The 22,664-nt window shown below is 47.2% G+C and overlaps 2 protein-coding genes across 2 annotated transcripts; one reads left to right on the top strand and one right to left on the bottom strand.

Moving 5' to 3' along the window:
- Positions 1-759: 759 nt before the first annotated feature.
- Positions 760-10,943, bottom strand: LOC135816215 (solute carrier family 22 member 15-like). The gene is made up of 8 exons (XM_065329617.1): positions 9,743-10,943; positions 7,972-8,188; positions 7,295-7,511; positions 6,080-6,331; positions 3,294-3,520; positions 2,723-2,885; positions 2,165-2,237; positions 760-1,627 (listed from the first exon to the last, which is right to left on the bottom strand). Exons 1-8 carry the CDS (start codon positions 10,067-10,069, stop codon positions 1,481-1,483), a joined length of 1,623 nt encoding a protein of 540 aa, XP_065185689.1. The 5' UTR covers positions 10,070-10,943; the 3' UTR covers positions 760-1,480.
- An 8,907-nt stretch (positions 10,944-19,850) lies between these two features.
- Positions 19,851-21,834, top strand: LOC135816211 (cortactin-binding protein 2-like). Its single transcript, XM_065329611.1, has one exon. It carries the CDS (start codon positions 20,112-20,114, stop codon positions 21,048-21,050), a length of 939 nt encoding a protein of 312 aa, XP_065185683.1. The 5' UTR covers positions 19,851-20,111; the 3' UTR covers positions 21,051-21,834.
- Positions 21,835-22,664: the final 830 nt, after the last annotated feature.

Genomic DNA, 22,664 nt, shown 5'->3' with positions numbered 1-22,664 from the left:
TTTTCGGCCGGTTTTTTTTTTTTTTTTTTTTTTTTTTTTTTTTTGGAGCACATAATCATTACAACAAAAGTACAATGATCGCAGCTTGCGCAGCTTAGCGCAAACGTGACAAATCCTTGTCCCCGATCGTGGTTTGTTGCAGAAAAAAGTCTTTCATTGCAGTTACACTGAAATGGCACCAAATGCCTGGAAATGCTTGCAATTGGCTTCAATTTTTGAATCTTTTTCCCGGGGGAGGGTAATGTTTGTCCCCGATCGTAACGTCTTCTTCGTTTGTTGCAGAATCAAAAAGACTTTCATTGTAGTTACCGTGCACTGAAATGGCACCAAATACCCGGAAATGCTTGCAATTGGCTTCAATTTTTGAAATTTGTTCCCGGGGAGGGCCCCCGGACCCCCCCCCCCCCTTCCATGGCCGCCCCACCTCCAAAGTCGGTGCGACGGGCCTGCAACTCCCTGGACCTGGTTCAAATCAACTGTCTCAAGGCCTGCACTTTAATACCAAGAGGAGATAACATGTACTCTTGCTAATACTTAATAGTACTAGTAATAGAGTAGATCTACTGGAACATGAAACATATTCACACTTGCCACGTGATCGTTGCCACGGTTTGAGCCAATCAGAGCGCTCACAGGCAGGGCATGAAGTAGACAATCCTAGAGTTCTGGCAGGACTTTATGTATAGAATCAGACATGGATGTCAGGGCAGTATCGTTGATTCAGGCCCGAGAGATACTGTTACTCCATAGTCCACATAATGAGAAGCAAGAACTGTTTATTCTAAAGCCAGTGGCCATGATTTCCAGTGTGACAAATTGACAACCGGCTGACCTAATAGAATACAGTAAGAGCTGGGTGAAATTTCAACTCAAGTAAGTTGTGACTTCATCTCACTGACCAAATCGAAAGTTGAAAATCTAAAGTTGAAAATGGCTATAGAAGATAAGTTCAATTGGAGAGAATTGCTAGTCAGTAGCAAACAGCTTTGGCCAAGGTAAGTCTGAAATACTCTGAATCAGTAGAAAACTTCAAACACCGTTTTAACAACTGTAAATGACTTACTACTTCTTTGAAATGCCGGGTTCAGTCTATCTAGCCTAAATGTCTGAGACAACTGCCTTCTAGGTGGGTGGACTAGACCATCTAAAATTTGGAATCGGCACTCTCAAACCCTACCACTCATTTCGTCAGAAATAAAACCTGCTACCAAATAAAACGGAGTACCTAGTGATCTACATTCAAGCATGAACCTACATGTACATGCATGCGTGAGTTTTCCTAAAATAAATTATTTTTGCGGAATCAAGTTTTCTCTGGAGAGAACTAAATCATTTCCTCTCAAGCAAATTCTCAATGTAATACCGGGATTCACGGCTGGAAACGAGGAGGATAATACATGTGTATCAATAACACTAATGTGTGATTCAACCACTTGATAATCGAAGCAATTAAAACATACACTGTCCCTATGGTAACCAGTCACGAGTCGGCTATCAGCTGGTAGACATCTTGAAGGGATTCCGGCAGGTCTCGGTCTCTTGTCTCCGGCATTCGATGCATGCACATACATGCCGTGATAGAGCTGATGAAGAAGACCACATATGGCCATGCCGGATGAATAGCACTCTGTAAGCAGTCATGGCACAATAGTGACAGATATCTACTCAATACAAGTGACAAATGTATACTCAATAGTGATAGTGCTCCACATTATTGTGTCGAGCCCTCTCCGCTGGCAGAAGGAAGTTTTCCTCCTTACTCAATAGTGACAGATATCTACTCCGCAATAGTGACAGATACCTACTCAATACAAGTGACAAATATATGCTCAATAGTGACAGATATCTACTCCGCAATAGTGACAGATACCTACTCAATGGCGTGCATACACGTAGCCAATGCAACATAAGTATACCGGCCAGGGACAGCAGAAATGTGTCAGGCAAATCCAAACGTATATGTACCTTACACCGAAAGGCTGGAATTTCATGAAACACTGGACTCATCACTAAAGTGTAGCAAGAGACTACTTCAGGATGTACATGTCAATGTGAGCAATTGTCAAGTTGATGCATGTATACAGCAATACAGCTACAGTGGAGTCTTCAAAATCATTTCCATGTTGCAACAGGTCTTTTTGTTTATGTGCTAGAATTGGCTTACCAATCCCAGGAAGAATGGAGAGGCGATGGCACCAAAGCGAGACACCAGTGTGCATGCACCAAGTCCTTTACTTCTGCACACCGAGAGAGAACATACAGAACATAAATTGAAGAAACAGTGGTATGTACACCGAGAGAAAATACACAGTATTTCAGAAACAGTGATGTGGCATACATTCATCACCTTTGAACGACCAAGTCACACTAAGCAAGGTTGCATCATATAACAAAGAGTACAATTGCACTGACTCGGAAGTAGATATAAAGATATGCGGCACACACCACTTGCAAATGACACACAAACATGTACTAAGGCAGGCGGAGAAAGAGAGAGAGACAGAGGAGAGAGAGAGAGAGAGACAGAGAGAGACAGAGAGAGACAGAGAGAGAGAGACAGAGAGAGAGAGAGAAGAGAGAGAGAGAGAGAGAGAGAGAGAGAGAGAGAGAGAGAGAGAGAGAGAGAGAGAGAGAGAGAGAGAGAGAGAGAGAGAGAGAGAGACAGAGACAGAGACAGAGACAGAGAGGGATGAGAGAGGGGGGGGGGGGGTCGTGTACTTACCGTACAGCCGTTGGAAACAGTTCCGGTGTGTAGGTGTAGAGAACAGAGTATGCAGAGGAGATTGAAAAGCGTGCAAGCACAGAGAAGACCAGCAACCAGTTGATATAGCTGCCACTTCCACCACTGGCAGTTGCTTGTGCACTTCCCAGTGTGTGTGATAAGTCTGAAAACAATAGACAGCAGAAACGATGGGTAGGGAAAGACAATTAAAAAAAAGGTTTGTTGGTGGCTGGAACATCACATCTCTCCAACTATCTTGAAATATGTAGGCCACGGGTAATGCTAGCGACACACTGATATTCAAGTGATCTTTCAGATACGCTGACATACTGGCAGCAACTTGGCTTATCAATTGTGATTGCTAGCAATATGATCGGGTGAAGCACTGGCATGGCCCTGGATCGGGTGTGTTGCTGTGAAGCACTGACACAATCCTGGATGGTGCGCGGCGGTGCAGCAAGTGTATGAAATTGACTTCACTTCCGAGCCTGTACATAGCATCTTCCAACATAACAAGTGCCGGTTCTACGTGTAGATCAGACCGCACCGGACCTGCTTGGCAAGTACTTACGTGTTGTGAACCATTCCAGTTTGTTCAAGACACAGAGGCCGGTGAAGAATGCTACAAGCGCCAGAAGCCACATTAAGCAGGCTTTACGTCCAATGTAGTGTAAACACCGAATGATGCCAAAGTTGGACGGTACTCCAGCAACTGCCAGCAAGAAGAAGCTGATGTACTTGTCGCCCAAACCATCGATTTTCAACGACAGACTGTAAGCCACTAAACATACAGAAGCCCTGAGTGGAAACAAAAACAGAAGCGAAATTACTTGATAAAGCTAGACTGAGAAGTGAGAGCATGCACGCCAGTATTAGTTTTTGTTTTATTCCAATGTTGAGTTCGAAACAGGACGACTGACAACGGATCCAGACATTACAACGGGAACAAGTTAGTGGGAACGACATTTATTATATGTTGAGTTCGAAACAGGACGACTGACAACGGATCCAGACATTACAACGGGAACAAGTTAGTGGGAACGACATTTATTATACTAGTAGACGACGAGACAAGAGACCAAGACGAACGAAACGACTACATTGAAGAGTGAGGAAAAAGAGAGAGAGAGAGAGATCAAGTCTGAACGGCAAGATAAAGGGCCTGGGTAGCTATGGCAAATATGGGCGCGCAAGTAGCTACCCAGGCCAACGGAACAAAAGGAGACAAAAGGTGAGTACGTAAGTGCATGAAGGCCAGCTAGAAAAGGTACGGGAGGAGGTACCTAACATACAACCCCTCCATGAAAAAAAATCCCGCGTCCTCGCGGAGAGAAAAAAAAGAGAGAAAAAGATTTAAAAAAATCAACTGGAGGAGAAAACACACACACACACACACACACACATACTGCACGCGCGCACGGATCTCACGAAAGTGTTTACTAAATGCACTACAGATCATTCCTGTACTACTTATAGTGTGTAATAACTATTGGAGTTTGACGAGGAACGTGAATTACTAGTATTTTGCACGGCTAATACAGCCTAGTTACACTTTTGCTAAACATCCAAAAATTAGAGCGTGGCTCACCATGATCGGACCCCTAACTTGGTTATGTTTTACGAACACACGCGCGCGCACACACTACAAAAAAATTCACGAAAATAAATTTGACGAAGAAGCATACAAAAAAAAGAAAGAGAGAAAGGTAGCTGACCTGCATGGCTTGAACGAGAATAGACGAGGTAAGGTTGGCGTAGGAGAGACGAGGTTGATAATTACGAGACGAGGTTGGCGTAGGAGAGACGAGACTGACATGGACGAGACGAGGTTGACATAGACGAGACGAATGGTGGTTGAGGACGGCTGGGCATGGGATGATCTCAGGGTCGTGGGTCGATCAATAATCGGGCGCCAATGTTGAGTTCGAAACAGGACGACTGACAACGGGAACAAGTTAGTGGGAACGACATTTATTATAGACGACGAGACAAGAGACCAAGACGAACGAAACAACTACATGGTGATTATTGACGAGTGAGAAAAGAGAGAGACAAGGTTGATAGAGACGAGATCAAGTCTGAACGGCAAGATAAAGGGCCTGGGTAGCTATGGCAAATATGGGCGCGCAAGTAGCTACCCAGGCCAACGGAACAAAAGGAGACAAAAGGTGAGTACGTAAGTGCATGCAGGCCAGCTAGAAAAGGTACGGGAGGAGGTACCTAACACCAAGCAATACATGGCTAGGCAGGCAGGCACAGTGGGATGGTCAAAGACCATGATTGAGATACGAGAGGTACCTGGTTCAAGTCCTGCCTGGGAGCGGTTTTTCCAGCCGTGCTGCTACACACAGTCAACTGGGAACTTGTGGCCAGGCACAAGGGGTACATGGATGCAGCTAATGGGGTCGTTCTCGGCACTTGTGCCAGTGGTTGTGAGACTTATCCACTCACCCCCACCGTTAGGCGCTGCATCTGCCGCTAGGGTTTACCGGGTGTTAGCGGCCATCGTGAGTTCCCTTCGGGAACGGACACGATAATTTACTTTTTTTATTTATTTTTTTAATACATGACTGGGGTAGCCAATGACCACTTTGCGTGGCGATTGCAGGGTTTTTATAGCCAACCACGGCTATTACAGTGGCTGAGAAAATCAGGTCGCGTGGTCAGCGAGTGGGGGAGTTGTCAAGTCAACAGGCGCATGTGATGGCAGTACCGTGACAGTGCAGGGTATAACTCACTGCAGTGCAGTGTACAGTGTATAGTGTATAGTGTATAGTGAACAGTGAACAGTGTACAGAGTATAGAGTAGATGCTATCCATGATGGCAGTACAGTGCAGCTACGCGCATGCGCACACCTGCAGCCCTCTGCTGCTGTGCATGCGCATATTGCCATGTTGATCAGGATGCGTGTGCACTGGCATGTACACAGCAAAATGCAATGTGATGTACATGTATCTATGACGGTGGAAAATATTCAGTCTGCAGTGAAGAATTAGGAAATTATAGGCCACATGCCTCGTAATTTCCTAATACTTTGAAATTCTCCGTGAAATCCAAATTTGAAAGTGAACAACACCCTCAGTCAGGTTATCTGGGCCATATACATGTACAGTTTCATTGTGGCCTGGGGAAGATTTACCACCTACTCTAGTCTGGAAATACTGCACCAGTTGGTTGGACGTACCCTGCAGTTTCATTTTAAAATCTAGGCCGTTATGGATAGGTGAACCACCCAGTCTCAAGTGATACAGAGATAAACACTTACAAATGCACACCGCTCACACTCAATCTTCTAACCTAGCAAAAAACCCTCTACATATAACGCACTGCCGCAACACACCACAACACTTGCTCACCATGTCCACAGGAGAGGGAAGAGCTTCTTTCGAAATCGCCCGGTAAAGAGTGCCGACAGCGTGATGGTTGATTCCTTGCTGCTGCTGCCTATAGCAGGGCTCAACTCTTCGTGTGATGCTTTGATGGCAGTCTGTAACATTGCTAGGGCCTGCTGCTTCTGTGAACCACTCGATGCCCAGTTGATGAGGAGATCTTCCAGATCGTCATGACGACCATGAGTAAAGCACCAGCGGGGAGATTCACATAAAAACCTGCAGGAGTGATACAAACCAATAATAATGAGTTATGACCACAAGAATACGCTAGCTACTAGTACTGCCAGACTACACTGCATGATCTGTACCGTGAGTGGAACCGAAAGTACAGTAAAACCTGTATTTTCCGGATCATATACCACACAGCGAAATCATGTATTGACCGGACAAGTTTTCACACACCAAAGCGCTGTGCATCAAACTGGCTTGTATCCCTGGATCAAGCGGAATCCTGCTATATCAGGATAGTTTCCGCTGCACCAAGGGCGCTAGGGTAGGTTTTACTGTACTTGTACTGACATAAACACGAAATCATGATGAACTAGAGGACTCAAATCAAATACTTGAAGTAAAATATAACAAAGGCCGGTCGAGGAAGCTCCAATACAGTGCCCAACACACACAACGTGCAGAGCAATATACAACTCAACAGACCTTCGCCTCCGGCGTGTGTGTGTGTGTGCAAGGTGTGTTTATGTGTGTGCGTGTGTGTGTGCAATCAGCTGTGTGGTGGACATCAGGCTAAAATTAGTGGCGGTCAATTCATCAGCCTTGCAAGCTGTTGAATGGTGTAATCCCAGCACAAGTTGCTATGACTAACATAGCTGTTCGCTATCATTACTTCCGCGATGGGCAGATCTGAGGTCTGAGGTGTGTGTGTATGTGTGTGTGTGTGTGTGTGTGTGTGTGTGTGTGTGTGTGTGTGTGTGTGTGTGTATGCGTGTGTGCGTGCGTCCGTGTGAAGTAGTTATATGTTTTTCAGGATTGCCCCTCAAAATCAGAAACCATATATTTAGTGGAAAAGGGTGCCAGGTTTAACCATAAAATTGAGCTTAGCCAACAATACTCATTTCCTGGGGCAGGGCCCTGGACCAGACCTCAAAACCTGCTGTTCAATACATGTTCCAAAGCGATACTGTTGTTATCAGTACCACTGTCTAAGAACATGGGAGTACTTACATCCAAAGCAGAAAGGTACTGAACGCCGCTAGTGCTGTCATTGCTAACATCACATCTCTCCAGCTGTCTTGAAAGATGTAGGCCACGGGTGACGCTAGCGACACACCGATACTCAACGAGACGCTGATAAGGCTAGTGACAAAGCCTCGGTAGCTGGGCGCAACAATCTCGCTGGCATATACCATGGACGCCATTGTGCACCACATTCCACCTAAACCTACAAACGGCCACACAAACACAAATACCAACGTTCACGTGACAAACAAGTTTTGGAAACGGAGTCCAGTACAAGCTACTCATACTCACACTCACACTAAACTACATTACTAAAAATCACATTGTAAAACTGGACTCTACGTGCATTTCAACTAATCAAGTGTACATGCATTTGTAAATCCTTCCAGACTCCATGCACCGAAATCGAACCCGATACGCAGTCCATGTGAATCCTGCGCAAGGTGTGTGTGTGTGTGTGTGTGTGTGTGTGTGTGTGTGTGTGTGTGTGTGTGTGTGTGTGTGTGTGTGTACAAGCGCAGCACTCATGCATGATCTGATGTCTTATCCGTATCCAGTCAGTCGTGTTGAGGCAGTGCCGGGCACTTGGTGTAATACGTAACTGGGAACATGGTCACATGCACCGATCCCCCCGCGTGACCTGCATAATGGCGTGTACTCACCAGCAACTAGACGTGAGAGCGCAAGTGACCAGAAGGACTGTGCAACACCAGACCAGAGTGACGCAGCGGTTGTCAGTGCTGCGCCAGATATCATTGCATGACGTCGACCATAGCGATCGGTAGCCCAACCACCAACAGCACTGCCCAACAGCATGCCTATGAAGTACAGAGATTGAGCGTACGCAGCGACTCCTTCTTTCTCGCATACCAGGCTGAACTGCATAGTACAACACACACACACACACACACACACACACACACACACACACACACACACACACACACACACACACACACACACACACACACACACACACACATGCACGGACGAACAGATACAAGCACAGTGTTGCTCAATGAAATCCAGTCGTGTCACTCAAGTTTGCGAGTCTTGCATCATTTCACAGCCCAGTGTTGACAGGTGTAGAGCTGCGCAATGCCCGGCGCTTACTTGAGGGATGCGACTGGATTTCATTGAGCGGTATTTTACATACACAAGCCACACGTGCACAGGCACAATCCCTATACATATATGTGTAGCTGCAGATTGAGCATGTTTTTTGTTTTTTTGTTTTTTACTATTGAACACTCACTGCATAATGAACTAAAAATCATGAGGAGGAGAACTCGGCACAATGGTACATATCCAGCAGGACGGAGTGGGTGGGACCTGTGAAGCTCAGCCGACCAAGGGTCTCGGCATCACAGCTGCACATGTATATGTATGTGTTACATTGCTATAAGTGCACATACACCAGTGGTGTGGCTGGTCCACCTTTTAGGAGGGGGGGGGGGGGGGGGGCGTCAAAATATTCTTGAAGCGTTTCGAGCAGCAGTCTTGTTGCAATGAACATGTATACATGTATAGCTACAAACACTGCAGTAGTGGACGTTGCACACTACAGGCCCGTCGCACCGACTTTGGAGGTGGGGCGGCCATGGAAGGGGGGTGCGGGGTCCTCCCCCGGGAAAAAAATTCAAAAATTGAAGCCAATTGCAAGCATTTCCGGGTATTTGGTGCCATTTAAGTGTAACTGCAATGAAAGACTTTTTTTCTGCAACAAACCACGATCGGGGACAAGGATTTGTCATGTTTGCGCTAAGCTGCGATCATTGTGCTTTGTTGTAATGTGCTCAAAAAAACAAAACAAAAAACGGCCGAAAAAGTGGGACGGCCTTGCACTAGCACTGGATTCTGGCTTCACAGCTGGGGTGAACGTCATACCTGTTTTCTCCTCCATTCACTCCATGACTCACTGATATTGTGCCTACTTTGACTCATGTCCCGTGACCACCACTGCATGTATTCTGTTGTTTCTGTTGAGTGCTGGGTTGCAATGAAGTCGAGACCCTATGGTCGGCAAAGCTGCCCCTGCTTCTACCCCACTCCCGCCATTCCATACGTCTCATCGCTGCCCTGCTGCTTTGTGCCGTCAAATGGTGTGTGGCTATTTGTTTTGAACATTAAAATACCCCTCACAGGCTCCACGCCTAGACATACCGACACACACACGCGCGCACACACACACACACACACACACACACACACACACACACACACGCACGCAGCGCAGAGTGATAATACAATTGTCGTGTGTTTTTGTAAAAGTACCTGTTTTAAATCAGGTGACATTCTCAGTAGTCCAGAGTGTGCTGTCTTGTTTCCCTGCATTTATTCTCTCTGCCTTTATCTCCATTTGAGGCAGCGTGATTTGAGGCAGTTTGCAGAGGACATTCGAGACATGGCCCATGACAATCTTAGAACTCTCACCTCTGCTGTCGCTAAAGAGCGCATATCCACGAACGAAGGTTTGCACGCTCCACTGGCCAGTTGCAGGCACTTATCCCCAGCGTCCGGTAAGACATTAGACTTTCCTACATCATGATTCAGCTTGTACCTGCTTTTGACGTTGCTACCATGGCCATGACCAGCAAGGACAGGAGCAGCGATTGATTCGCAGTGCCACGTGGGCTTATCAGCAATAAACACCAACACACCAACTTGCTGCGCCAGCAGCATGTCCGCTACGAAGCAGACCATGATCAGTACTTTCTGCTTTCTGTTGAACTGAAAATGCTCGCGCAGAATGTCATCCATACTGTTGACAAACACCGCGACTGCGTACGCCGTCAAGCAACGCTACTCCGACTACACCAGCAACAAAGGACATGATGGAATCATTGAACACTACCGCCCCGCCACACTAACACCACTATTGACTGATTGCACACAGGTGCAGTCTATTTGAGAGAATCAGACATTAGCTAGCTATTGTCATTGATTTCACGCTCACGAACATTGGTAAAAGCAGCACTACTAGTACTAAAGATAATCAGTGATCTCTCTCTGAACTGCAGGATGTGTCTTCCTTCCTCCTGCACTGTACAGCCAGTCAGCGATAATCGTTAACGAGTTGGTTGATGTTCTCTGCTCGCTCTGCACCAGCCTCTGGTCTAGAACTAGGCAGTAAACAACCGTAAAGACAAAAGGTTTGAACGTCTTTGGAGTTCATCTGGAGTTGGTCAGCAGTCAAAGAGACCTCAGCCCATCGTGTGCAGCATTCGACCTACTTGTTGATAACATCTGCAAGCATAGCTAGCACATGTACAGAAGCACGTGCCAACTGCACCCTTCGCCATGCGCCAACGGAACACGTGCGTGACGGCATGACCGGACCGTGCACATGTGACTCAGTCACCATGGTCACCATGCATGCCAAGGACTTAGGTCATCGTTAGTTAGCCCCGTGCTTGCATGTGTACGTGTATGTATGACTTGTGTGGGTATGGATGTTATGTGCGCATGTGGGGAAAAAAGATCCTCCACACATCCCGTGCGGTGGGTTCACGAGGAATGACCGTTTGGTAAGTAGATTAGTAGAATGGGCTCCTTCTTGCCAAAAGGGATTCCAGGATGAGTACAAAAAAAGGTTATAATTCAGTGGCGTAGGAAAATGTGTTGTTTGGGGAGGTGTGTGTGTGTGGGGGGGGGGGGGGGCTGACTTCCAGACAATGACCTGCTCATACTGCCAGGATACTGGTAACTGAGATAGGAGGATGCTATGGTACTCAAGGGTCTGATTAGGGGCAAGCGTACAAGCGAGAGAGAGAGAGAGAGAGAGAGAGAGAGAGAGAGAGAGAGAGAGAGAGAGAGAGAGAGAGAGAGAGAGAGAGAGAGAGAGAGAGAGAGAGAGAGAGAGAGAGAGAGAGAGAGAGAGAGAGAGAGAGAGAGAGAGAGAGAGAGAGAGAGAGAGAGAGAGAGAGAGAGAGAGAGAGAGAGAGAGAGAGAGAGAGAGAGAGAGAGAGAGAGAGAGAGAGAGAGAGAGAGAGAGAGAGAGAGAGAGAGGGAGGGAGGGAGGGAGGGAGGGAGGGAGGGAGGGAGGGAGGGAGGGAGGGAGGGAGGAGGGAGGGAGGGAGGGAGGGAGGGAGGGAGGGAGGGAGGGAGGGAGGGAGGGAGGGAGGGAGGGAGGGAGGGAGGGAGGGAGGGAGAGAGAGAGAGAGAGAGAGAGAGAGAGAGAGAGAGAGAGAGAGAGAGGGAGGGAGGGAGGGAGGGAGGGAGGGAGAGAGAGAGAGAGAGAGAGAGAGAGAGAGAGAGAGAGAGAGAGAGAGAGAGGGGGGAGGAGTAGGCGAGAGAGTAGGAACCATTCATATACAGCCAGGCAATGCCTGTCGTATGCCCGGAGGGAGGATGACATCGTTAGCTAGGTTAATTGCTGAGCAAGTTGCTCGATTCGGAAGGGAGCTGAATAATGATGACGGTTGTTCACTCTGCTGGCCTCCGAGTTATCCAACGTCGGTGACACGCCCTTGTAAGGGGTCTATGCCTCTAGGCTGCTACCCTCCCCGATGTGTAACCTTTATTCTGCCATCATTTGTATTTACACATGATTGTATGCCATGAATACATGTAGGGCATTGGATGTTTGCCTCGCAAGTGGGGTGTCTGATAGCAAGCCCGGCGGAACTAGTCCGCTTGGTCAGGCCTAAGCCGGACCAACTCTTTTGTCCACCAACGTTACGTGTGTTTACTATTGAGGAGGTCATGTGACTACCCCGCTACATATCATACACAAACTGTATGAAAGACTAGAGTATGGCCGGACCAACCAAAAACTGCTTCCTCCGGTCTTGGATAGGAATGAGATATTCTACATGCTGGCACACAGACACACACACACATACACACACACACTGGAGGCGAAGTACATGACTGTACTAACCACTGAACCACACCCACATACACATGACATGTCTGCACCTGTTCTTGCACATGTACAAAGTCATTATTATGATTCCATCATGATGATAGGGTCGAGTGTACTATGCAGACCACTGCAGTGAAACATAAACGGTTAGGCTTATAATCGAGTTGCAACGTTTGCCGAAACCTTAGGCATTCTCTAGACTTGCAGATTCGTAATTAGACACAGTGAGCAGCTGTGCACCAGACCGTAACTACCGTGTGTAGAGTTTTCAGGTCAACAGGCACACCGCCGAAAACAGTAATGAGTCGTCAATATTACCATCATCAGAACAACAAACAATGACTATTCAATGTTCTAATTATTTAGAAAGTAGGTTGCATCAGGATTGTGGTGACTAAGAGGTTGGTAAAATACACCACTCCCTGGCGGTGGCGGTGGCGGTGAATAAGAGATTGGTAAAATACCCCACTCCCTGGCGGTGGCGGTGACTAGAATACGACAGTATAGTGCAACTCATTCAATCTTTGCAGCAATGTTTGCCCAACTCACCATACAGTACAGTGCGCTGTGGAGTCACAGTTAACCATCTGATCGGATGATAGCGTCCCGACACCATTTTGGCATTACATCACTCGCCTCTATAGGACATCGTGCACAAATATGGTGATACGGACTGGAACATCAGGGAAATTGGCTGCACGTTTTTCTCCAATGATTATTTATGATCGTGGACCGAAGCAGTATCAGCAGTATTGCTGTGCCGGAATGCCGTAGCGCTATGAATCCATGATGCTACATCACATCCGTGAGACTTCAAATCCAGTCCAAGGTAATTGTTTAGTCGACAATATCATGTGCTTCTACTTTCATGCTCCAGTGCCGCATCAATGTTTGTTCCGACAAGTGTCTTATCGCCCAACAGGCAACGCCAGTGTATTGTTCATCCACTCGCCGTACGGGTAATTCATAATCATTGCACGTTTTCAACTCGCTAGCGCTAGCGTACATTGCGTTCTTATCACATTTGCAGTGCCACAGATCAATTGCTTTCCTCCTGTCATCCCTACTCCGCGAAATCCCCCCAACTGGTAGCCTCGGCTATTCGTGCCACATGCTGAACTGCAGGCAGTGGATAGGCTAATGCTAAGGCTAAAGATTGTTAGTTGACAATGGTTGTACCGGTAATCAGATTGGTCATGTTAGAGTGGTGGAAAGCCTGGGAAACACATACATGACAACAGGGCATGTCGAACACCAGAAGTCGAACATGACCTTGATCTTGCCTAGGAGCTGAGGATCACTTGGTCCAGTGGAGCAGCACCACGTAGGGCGACTGCTTCTCACGCTGCACACACCGCAGCACTACAGGCAGAGTGAGCACTACAGGCAGAGTGAAGTACAAAGTTCACTTACGGTCCAAGATGGTAAGTGGCAACATTGGAGGCTTGGCAGTCACCCGTCAGTCAAAACCAATATCCCATATCATGATTATCGTAAATGGGCATGTAAGTGCATTAATTTTGACAAATCAGACTAACCGGAATAGTGCGATCATGGACTCATGGTACATGGCAGAGTTGGCCATGGGCAGGGAAACTATGGGAATGAACGACCATTATTATACAGAGAACACTCATGTGCCTATTCGCATGCCAAGTTAGCAGTCATACATGTACATGTAGGCCGGTACACTACAGTACAGAACATGGAATAGCTCTAAGGCAAGTGCATGACAACTTGACAGTTGGACTGTGTGGGACGCCAGTCACGCCATCACGGACCGGTCAGATAACTACATGTCTGAGTCTACACTGCCATCAAGGCATTATGTCTTCAGCCGGTAGAAAGTGAAGGTTATACTCTACAGCAGCCGGGTACGTTGAGTTTGTAGGCTGATCAGCTGCCTACAGTACACAGTCATGTCCTTCACCGCTATTTCTTCACTACTCTCCTACTACTCTCCTACTACTCTCCTACTACTCTTTATGGTCGAACACGATGTTGTTCTCAGCTCTAACTCTAAGCCTGTGTACGAAATCACTCTGTCCAGGGAGTCTGGTCAGTCTGGACCTACGCTGAGTGTACTGCCACTGGGTCTCATGTCCTGCCTTGATCAAGTTGATGAATGGGAATTGCTGATAAGCGGGCGCGCGATGCCGACTTCCCCACGGCGAAAGTGCTAGCCTCTCCCACAAAGTGAGATGTTTTGGTATGTCTCGTACTTGATAAAGTTAGTTGGTTGCTCCAACGAGGTCTGAGTTCGTACTTCATAGTATGGAGAATAACATCCACACTGAGCTGTACATCAACTCGTGCTGTGCCTGGTCCGTATACTTAGTAGAGACCATAGAAGACGGCATCGCTAGACCTACTTCAAGTAGACGTGTGCATTTCCATTGACTCCGCCTATGCCCTAGCGCCACACGTCTAGCCAACTGCATCCTCACTGATCGTATCACCATACATCATGCATGCAGTGTGCAGCGTGCAGCAGGGTGGTGAATAGATCATTCACTGCAGGGAGATGCCGACCGATCGTAGGTTCTAGAGCAAAATAAATAGTAGATCGTGCATGGTAGATTGGCGCTCTGTTTCCACGTGATTGGTTGATGAATTGAATATCTCCAGCGCAACGCCAGCGGAGTGGCGAGCGCCCATCTACTGATCTAGATATGCGTTTGAGTTATTGAGTGGGAGTGTTTGCGAGATTTCCGCATTACTCGCATTACATTCACACTAACGTTAGTATTAGTATTCAGTAGTGAGTAATGAGTAATGAGCAGCATGTAGCAGGACTGCGAGTAGTGGTAGCCTTCCCCAGAGTAACTCTGTAATGCATGCACAGTCCAGCCTCTGTGTGCAGGTGTCATACAGCCACCATTAATTGTAGTCGAATTATTTGCTGGAACACTAGACCCATATCAGAGTAATCAGTACAGCATAGTGTCTGGGATTGATACAACCCCAATTCATACATCATCACTTGGTTCCGAGTCTCGTGTTAGTCGGTAAAGGCAGTACAGTGGCAGCATAACTGAACGTATTGCAGACTAATCCCACTAGACCAAGCGTAGTTCTCTCTGCTTGGTATGCATGGCGATTGGTGCATGATCTAGCACAGCACTCTCCACAGTCCAGTGTGAATTGAATAGATAACCAGTACATGTATGCTCCACGGTGTGTGTATAGGCTGGGGTGACTTCAATAAGAACGGTATGTTCAGAATTGCAGGAATGAAGCTTCCTCCTTCAATCTAGCTGCAAACAAACGGCTCTACTGAATAACCTTGTAGTGATCCTCCAGGCAACAACGACTCAGAATGTTCGTCTGTCTGAGAGGAGAAACATAGAACGGAACATGCATACCAATTACCATGTCTTTCCACGGTATGACGTCACGAAAGCAACGCTAACAGTGGACTGTAGAGTGGGTTCAAATACCAAGCACTAGCCCTGCAAATACCAAGCACTAGCCCTGCAAATACTAAGCACTAGCCCTGCAAATACCAAGCACTAGCCCTGCAAATACTAAGCACTAGCCCTGCAAATACCTGACAGTGCTGGAAAGTAACAGTTCATCTGCATTTACCACCCCGCAAGGCAGTTATCTAGTCGCAGGTCGTCCATCTTGTCTGCACTAACAGTAACTGTTGTCAGTACATGAACACCGTCACCATGGTCACGTACCGGTACTGGAAACAGTAACATTACAATCCCTTTCCCTTGGAACTGCCAAGAGTATTGCCTCAGTATACATTGTCTCAGTAGCTGTGCGCACCCCCCCCCCCCCTCCACACACACCCCCACACCCCTCCCGACATCCATGTACTATTGTGAAAGTTGCGACTCGAACAGTGACTAACATATTTATGACATCGTCTGTCATTACATAATCGTTACCAGTCTTTTATTTTAATATGGCAATAAGTAGGACGAGCTGAAGTGACATTTGGAAGTCTTTTATTTGATATTATATTTTCAAGGATTCTCCAAGAGGCAAATAGATGCCTATCAATGGGAGTCTCATGGGGAAAGGAAGGGAAGGTGGCTGTTATTAGAGAGGGAAGAAGGGATATTACAAGGTGAAAAAATAAAAAAAATAATGCAAACAGGAACAGCAGAAGCTACTTGCAAAAAGTTGGTATACCTTGAGCAGTCTTTGCTGTCCAGTCATCCAGGCTGCAATGGTGACATTCTAAATTCGAAATCAGTACACGTAATCATGGACTTGGGAAGTTGTTGCACGTTTTTGCAGAGAGTTTGGAACACTGAGATAAGTATCTGATTCAGCCTCATTCAGACAGACCGCAAAGTGTAGTCTGTCTTGCGTTTCAACTAACTTTCTTACTAACCTCCCCACGCGCCTTGCTAGCGATGCAGCTACATTGTATGTGTTTGTCAATGGTGGATAGTAGCTGGACCTAATCAGCTCCGCATGCTTATAACTTTGAACATGTTGATCGGAAACAAGGCGTACCTACTAGTATGATGGGAAACTTTGAACATGTGTGGGAGAAGCTGTGCTGGGCTCGTTGTTCTTAGTCACATCATACGAGGCTATGAACTGATTCAGTGCACGAACCTTTGCCAACCCTTCTTGTCTTGGTAAACTTCTTCAGACAAACTTAGTTTAGTGTGAGCTGTCAAACAGATATACCGGTAACATACATACTGCATGTAGTAATGGTGTAGTACAGTAGGTTCATTGCTTGTATATGCGAAGGTGGATCTACGCGTACCCTGTCCCCATGAATTCTGCGTGTATTGTGATGTGATAATGTCGAGTACAGTGCTGTACTTGTCGAGTGTATACCATTCAGCATTGGACCGCATTGCCAAAATGGCAGGTGCTACAACGGGTCACGCATTGATATCACATCTGATCATTTGATAACTTACTTACTTTCGTATTCACGAAAACTAGCTCGGAACAGCACACCAGTGCATGCGTGGAAGTACATGAGTTTGCCTTTAGCAATATGGACCATTCGTACCCTTCAGTTCGTCAGTCTATCTATGAGAGTGTCTAGACTATAGTTTGTGAGGACATGTACATGCATGTGAGGATGTGAGGATGGGCATGTACATGTGTGCAGTGACAGTCCACATCTAGTTGTTGACTACTGTCAGTGTGTCACTAGCTCCACAAATCCAGACGACAACTGACTTCACTGTAAATGTATGGTTGCGGGTCTATTGTTCTCAACTGTCATACGTCATCATGTATCATCCAGCAGCATGATATTCGCAGTATATACCGCGTGTGTGTGAGAAGTAAGCACCGCTGAACTGCTGGCACTGCTGGCAGGGCGGGCAGAACAGCACTATTCTTGGGAGCTAGCACCCAGCACGTGCAGAGGATCAATATCAGTGTGTGTTCTGTCGATTTCTGCGACACTTCATGCACACTCACACAGAGATAATACGACAGGTCCCAGTGGTAAATAATAATTGTCATTTTACTAAGCTGACACTAAGCTCATCAACCCACCGGACGTAATTGCATCTGTTATCTTCATCCTACACTACTACATGTACATGACTGTATATTATCACATCTAGGCTGTTAGGCTGGGTGGGAGCCAAGTCAATCAAAGCTAGAGATATCCAAGCCTATCCAAGCCTGATTAAAAGCTGTTACACCTGATTAAAAGTAGCAGTTTCCTCTCACTCTCTCTCTCTTCTGTGTAGCTGAGTAGCTGAGTACATGTTCCGGTATTATGTACATGAACATGCACCAGCTGTGTTCATGACAGCACGCACACGCACACACATTATAATACATGATGTAATCACACCTACAACGTATATGTATATCCTATTCGAACACATGATGTACACCAAGGCTACGACCTGATTGCAAACACATGCTGGCTAATGTGGCACATGGCTTGCGTGAGAATCTACGCCTATTTCGGACAACAGTTACAGAGTCAATGATGGCCGTTTGATGGCTTCACGAACCAAGCTCATGTGGACGTCATGACAACTAAGTTGTGGATCATTTGAAGAGTACTGCCAACTTCGATGCAGCCTTTTTCGGATTTATCTTGCTCCAAGCTGAGCCTGCAGAGCCATCACGGAACGTGCCCATGATCCACGGCATGAATTGCCTGACTGGCGGGCAAGAGTCCGCCATTTTCCTATTGCTGCAACGAGTGCAGGGTCTGTCAAACCTTTTGACATGTACCATTCGCCCACGGGTTGCTGCACCATCCCTATTAATATTACGTGGCGATGACAGTGGCAGTCTTGCTTCATCATACAGTAATGGCCATAGACCTACATTGTACATGTACATGCACGTATACATTTGCCTAAATCTCTGGTGACGGACACGAACTGGCACATACATGTAGGCATAGAATGCATGTGGACGCCATGACCATAATACATGTACTGAAGCACAATGTACATTATGGACCCCATGGCCATGACCCGCTGCTTCACACTGTCACACAGTCTACCATGACCTACAATACAATGATTATGTACATGTACATGCACCTACCCGAGCCATAGGCATAGTCCATAGACATGGCTGTAGAGTAGTGTAGTGCTGCTGGTACACGTTGACAGAACGTGTGTACTGTTGCTGCTTGTCAGAATTGCGGTCTAGCCACCTGCCAAAGTTGGGCTTGTCACGAACTTGTTGATGAACTGAGCCTGTCCGTGTAAGAGAGTCTCTTGAGAGACAGGCGATTCTAGTGGATTCATTAACATGTTCGGGCCACTCTTAGCTGCGTTGCCTCCGGAGCTCCAGCCTGCACTGTGGTTTCTGCACATCCAGGTACAGTGTAGTCCTTACCGCTCTGGCCACTACAGACTGTGTGTACTAGGTGTGCCAATCTAGTGCAGACATAGTGGACTCTACACTACGAGAGAGTGTGAGTGGGCCGTTGGCATGATCCTCCTACCAGTCCTAGCTCTCGTGTACTAGTATGCGTGTAGTATGCGTGTAGCCTCGGGTAACAGGGATTCATGCAGCGTGTGATTTACACTAATCCCATACTCACTGGCACTGGCATGGCGTCAACCTGTCAAACCACTCTACAGACTGTATGCAGTGGCTGCACTGACTGGATGGGAGCAGCGCAAAGAGTCCGGGGCCCCATCGTCCTGTCAATTGGTCGGGTTGTTGTTATTGTCTCTTGTCTCCAGTGGTGGTAATGCCCTCCAGTATAGTCTCCACTCTGTGTATATACATGTACGTATGTACAGGATGTGTACGCTGTAGGCTGTAGTGCAAGCCAATTCTGCGTTAACGTCCGTACATGATGGTGTGTGGAAGTCACGGCAGGGTACTCATCGGGTTGGCCCACACGGTGACAGTTTCCCATGCGAGGTGATACACACTACCCCTTGCAGTGCCAACCCCAGCCCAGACCCGGCGGCAGCCAATATTCACTGCATGTGTACTTCTACTAGTTCTAGTAGGACACTCACACTGTATTACACGTTTTGCAGCCAAGCCCGTACACAGCCAAGCCCGTACACAGCCAAGCCCGTTAGTTGGCAGTTGGCACGGTGCTCCGTAAACCGACCCAGTATTGACAGCAATCTCGGTTGATGTGTGATGAGATCTTCGTAGAGAGGTTGACAGTTTCTCGCCACTCGTCGCTGCCAGTGCCCACAGGCAAGACGGTAGCAGCCTATAAATGTCTCTACTGTCGCCATTACGCCACTTCTTCAAGCGTCAGCACGGCGAAGCAATCACTTAGATGAGACACCTCAGTGCTTCTTGTAAGGGAACTCTTAGTTCTTTCTCAGCTCCGTGACATTGCCTCACTCAGTCCTCTCTTCCCGGATTTAGTGCTTGGATTCAGAGAGGCTCAGCCAGTGCTTAGTGACCGCCTTCTGACTGTGGACAGGAGACTATTTTGTGCGTGATTCGTGACAGAAGACTCAGTATCGATCCGAGTGTGCAGACTGCAAAATGCCCACCCTTTCCCCAGCCAATATCAACACTAGCAGTGTTTATCAGGGTCCCGTCCCTATCAAGCAACATCGACCGGCAGCTGGCATGCAGTCAACCATGTCTCTGAATTACACCGGTGGGGATGGTGGCCGATTGTCCACCAGACACCGAGACAGCATCGCGTGTATGTCTCTACCGCAGATTTCAGAAGACTCCTCGTCGTTCAGTTCATCTCCTGGCTCCATCAGCACCCTCAACAGCACATGTAGCAGTAACTTGCTGCGCTGCGAATCACCAGCATCCATCAGTTCCCTGTCTTCGCTATCCAGTGGTGCATACTCCAGTAGTTTGTCTAGCATGGATGACTTGGATGAACCACCGGCACCAGGAGTACGGAGAGCTGGAAGATACCATACTGGTAGTCCCATCCATACGACTAGTGGTAGCAGCCATACTGCTGGTACCAGTCGGAGAAAGCGAAGGGTGTGCTTCCATCCCAATGTACTACTTTGGACATCTGTGCAGCAAGGTGACTTTGCAGAGCTCCGACAAATCCTGTCAAAATCGCCCACGAGCACACTGGACGGCCGTGTGCATGACAGGCTAGCGGTTAATGTGGCCAATCACCAGGGCATCACACCGCTGCATCTGTGCTGCTTCGCTGGAGCAGATGAGTGCGCTCGACTTCTGCTTTTACATGGTGCTCGTGCTGATTGCAGTGACGATGACGGTTGGACACCGCTGCATGCTGCAGCTGTTGGTGGACATAATCACATTGTGTCCTATGTTGTACGTGCTGGTGGAGATATCCACAGACCCGATGCTTTTGGCCGCACACCAATAGACGTGGCCACGAATCCGACCACCAAGAGCCTTCTCCAGCGGTTGTCTGCACAGCAGGCCGCGCGACCGGTGTTCCTGCAAACAACATCGAGTATGATTTGCACAGAGGTGTGACCGCGACAGCAGACATTATCCAGCAGACTCAAGGCCATGCCTCTCCCGACTCCACCTCACCTGGTCAGACGGTGCGCGAATGCTATCGAAGACTTCTGCTATGTAGACATATCTCAGAACGGATATAGCTACAGGTGACGCGTTCAAGCCGTAACACGATCTACCAGCTGCAACACGATCTACCAGCTGCAAGCCAGAATACGCGAAGAATCAGTTACATCTGTGCCAGGCTTCCCAACACCAGATGTGCTTCTCCATGACAACACTCCTGATCTTACTGTACAGAACTTGAATCGTTGAAACTTTCCACCTCGCGTATCCTGATCAATTCTTGAGAAATGAACGATAAACAAACTCTAATCACAACAACATCATCCAATCTCTGCTCTATTTATACCTCCACACAATACTGCTGACTAAGGAATACACTGATAATGCATGCTCCGCATAGCGCTACTAATTGATACGACTTGCACTTAGCTAAGGTTACACATTTCTAATGGATCCGATCGACAAATTCTAATTCTTCAAATTTACCAGATTTTTCTTCCTATACCCATGAGCTGGATCTCATGATGCCTTGGAAATTTAGGATATATTTTAAAGTTGACTTTCATCGTCAGTTGTAACTGTTGCTCTCTATCTCTATAGCGTGCTATTATCCTTCATCTTATTGTTCAAAAGCAAAGCAATTCTTCTCTATATTCAGTTCTCAGCTTTTGATAAAGTATAATTGTAGAACTTCCTCAGTGTACAATGCTGCACGGAAGCAAAGTTTAAAGAAGTCGTCGTTGCCTTAGTGTGGGTATTCTGGAGTTGAAAGTCAGGGTGGGAGGGAGTCTAGAAGCGGCAAATGCAGATCAACTCCTACATCCATGTATGTCGGAAAGCACATGAACCAGTATTCAGGAGGAGGGGCAGCGGCTTTCGGACTGTTCGTCATGCGGTGCGGAGTTGATCATCTCCATCACATGCATACGAGTATGTGTGTATGTTAGACGCATAAGGTTGTTAGTAAAAGGTGTTCTAAGCGGCAGCACTGGTAACAGACTGTCAGTAAGACGGTGGTGATGGTTTGGCAGGGACTTTGTGAATGCCACGAAGTAATACTAATAGTATGGCAGATAGATCTCCGACCAGTACGGCAGAAAAGCCAGAGAATTGGCTGAGAAAGTGTGTGTCATTATCACCCTGGCGCCAATCCAAATGACGACAGAACACGATCACAGAATGTCAAATCTACTTCAAGTACATCTAGCTGCACCTACATGTACTTGTATTCTGTATCGCTTGTTTGTGTCACTGTCAGGCGACGACGGTCTGTAGATATGGGCACGTCAATTGCCGATTTGAAGACGTGTGTGCCAAACAGGCGCTGGCAGCCTGTTCACACCTGTTTACAAACTTATAGGGAAATACACATCGTATATACATGTACATGTAATCGTCACACAGACATTAATAGTGTTATGATCTATCACAACGACCCGTTTGGGTGCTGCATTTCAGACCAACAAAATAAGACTTAGGAGTCCAGTCGAGAACGATATGCACACACAGCTGTTTTAGTACTCGAACGGTGGCGCGTTCACAGCCCCTGGTGAGATCACGGAA

Source organism: Sycon ciliatum, chromosome 4 (assembly GCF_964019385.1).
Source record: "Sycon ciliatum chromosome 4, ocSycCili1.1, whole genome shotgun sequence".
Classification (NCBI taxonomy): Eukaryota; Metazoa; Porifera; class Calcarea; order Leucosolenida; family Sycettidae; genus Sycon; species Sycon ciliatum.
The sequence above is the reverse complement of the archived record's forward strand: the minus strand, read 5'-3'. Positions and strand labels throughout refer to the sequence as shown.

What these genes read in the sequence shown, in the direction of transcription:
- LOC135816215 (XM_065329617.1), bottom strand. Translation starts at nt 10,069, where the DNA reads ATGGATGACATTCTGCGCGAGCATTTTCAGTTCAACAGAAAGCAGAAA. An exon ending in AGTACCTTTCTGCTTTGGAT is followed by an intron (nt 6,332 to 7,294) that starts GTAAGTACTCCC and finishes TCACTCCTGCAG; the next exon opens with GTTTTTATGTGAATCTCCCC. An exon ending in TTCCCTCTCCTGTGGACATG is followed by an intron (nt 3,521 to 6,079) that starts GTGAGCAAGTGT and finishes GTTTCCACTCAG; the next exon opens with GGCTTCTGTATGTTTAGTGG.
- LOC135816211 (XM_065329611.1), top strand. Translation starts at nt 20,112, where the DNA reads ATGCCCACCCTTTCCCCAGCCAATATCAACACTAGCAGTGTTTATCAG.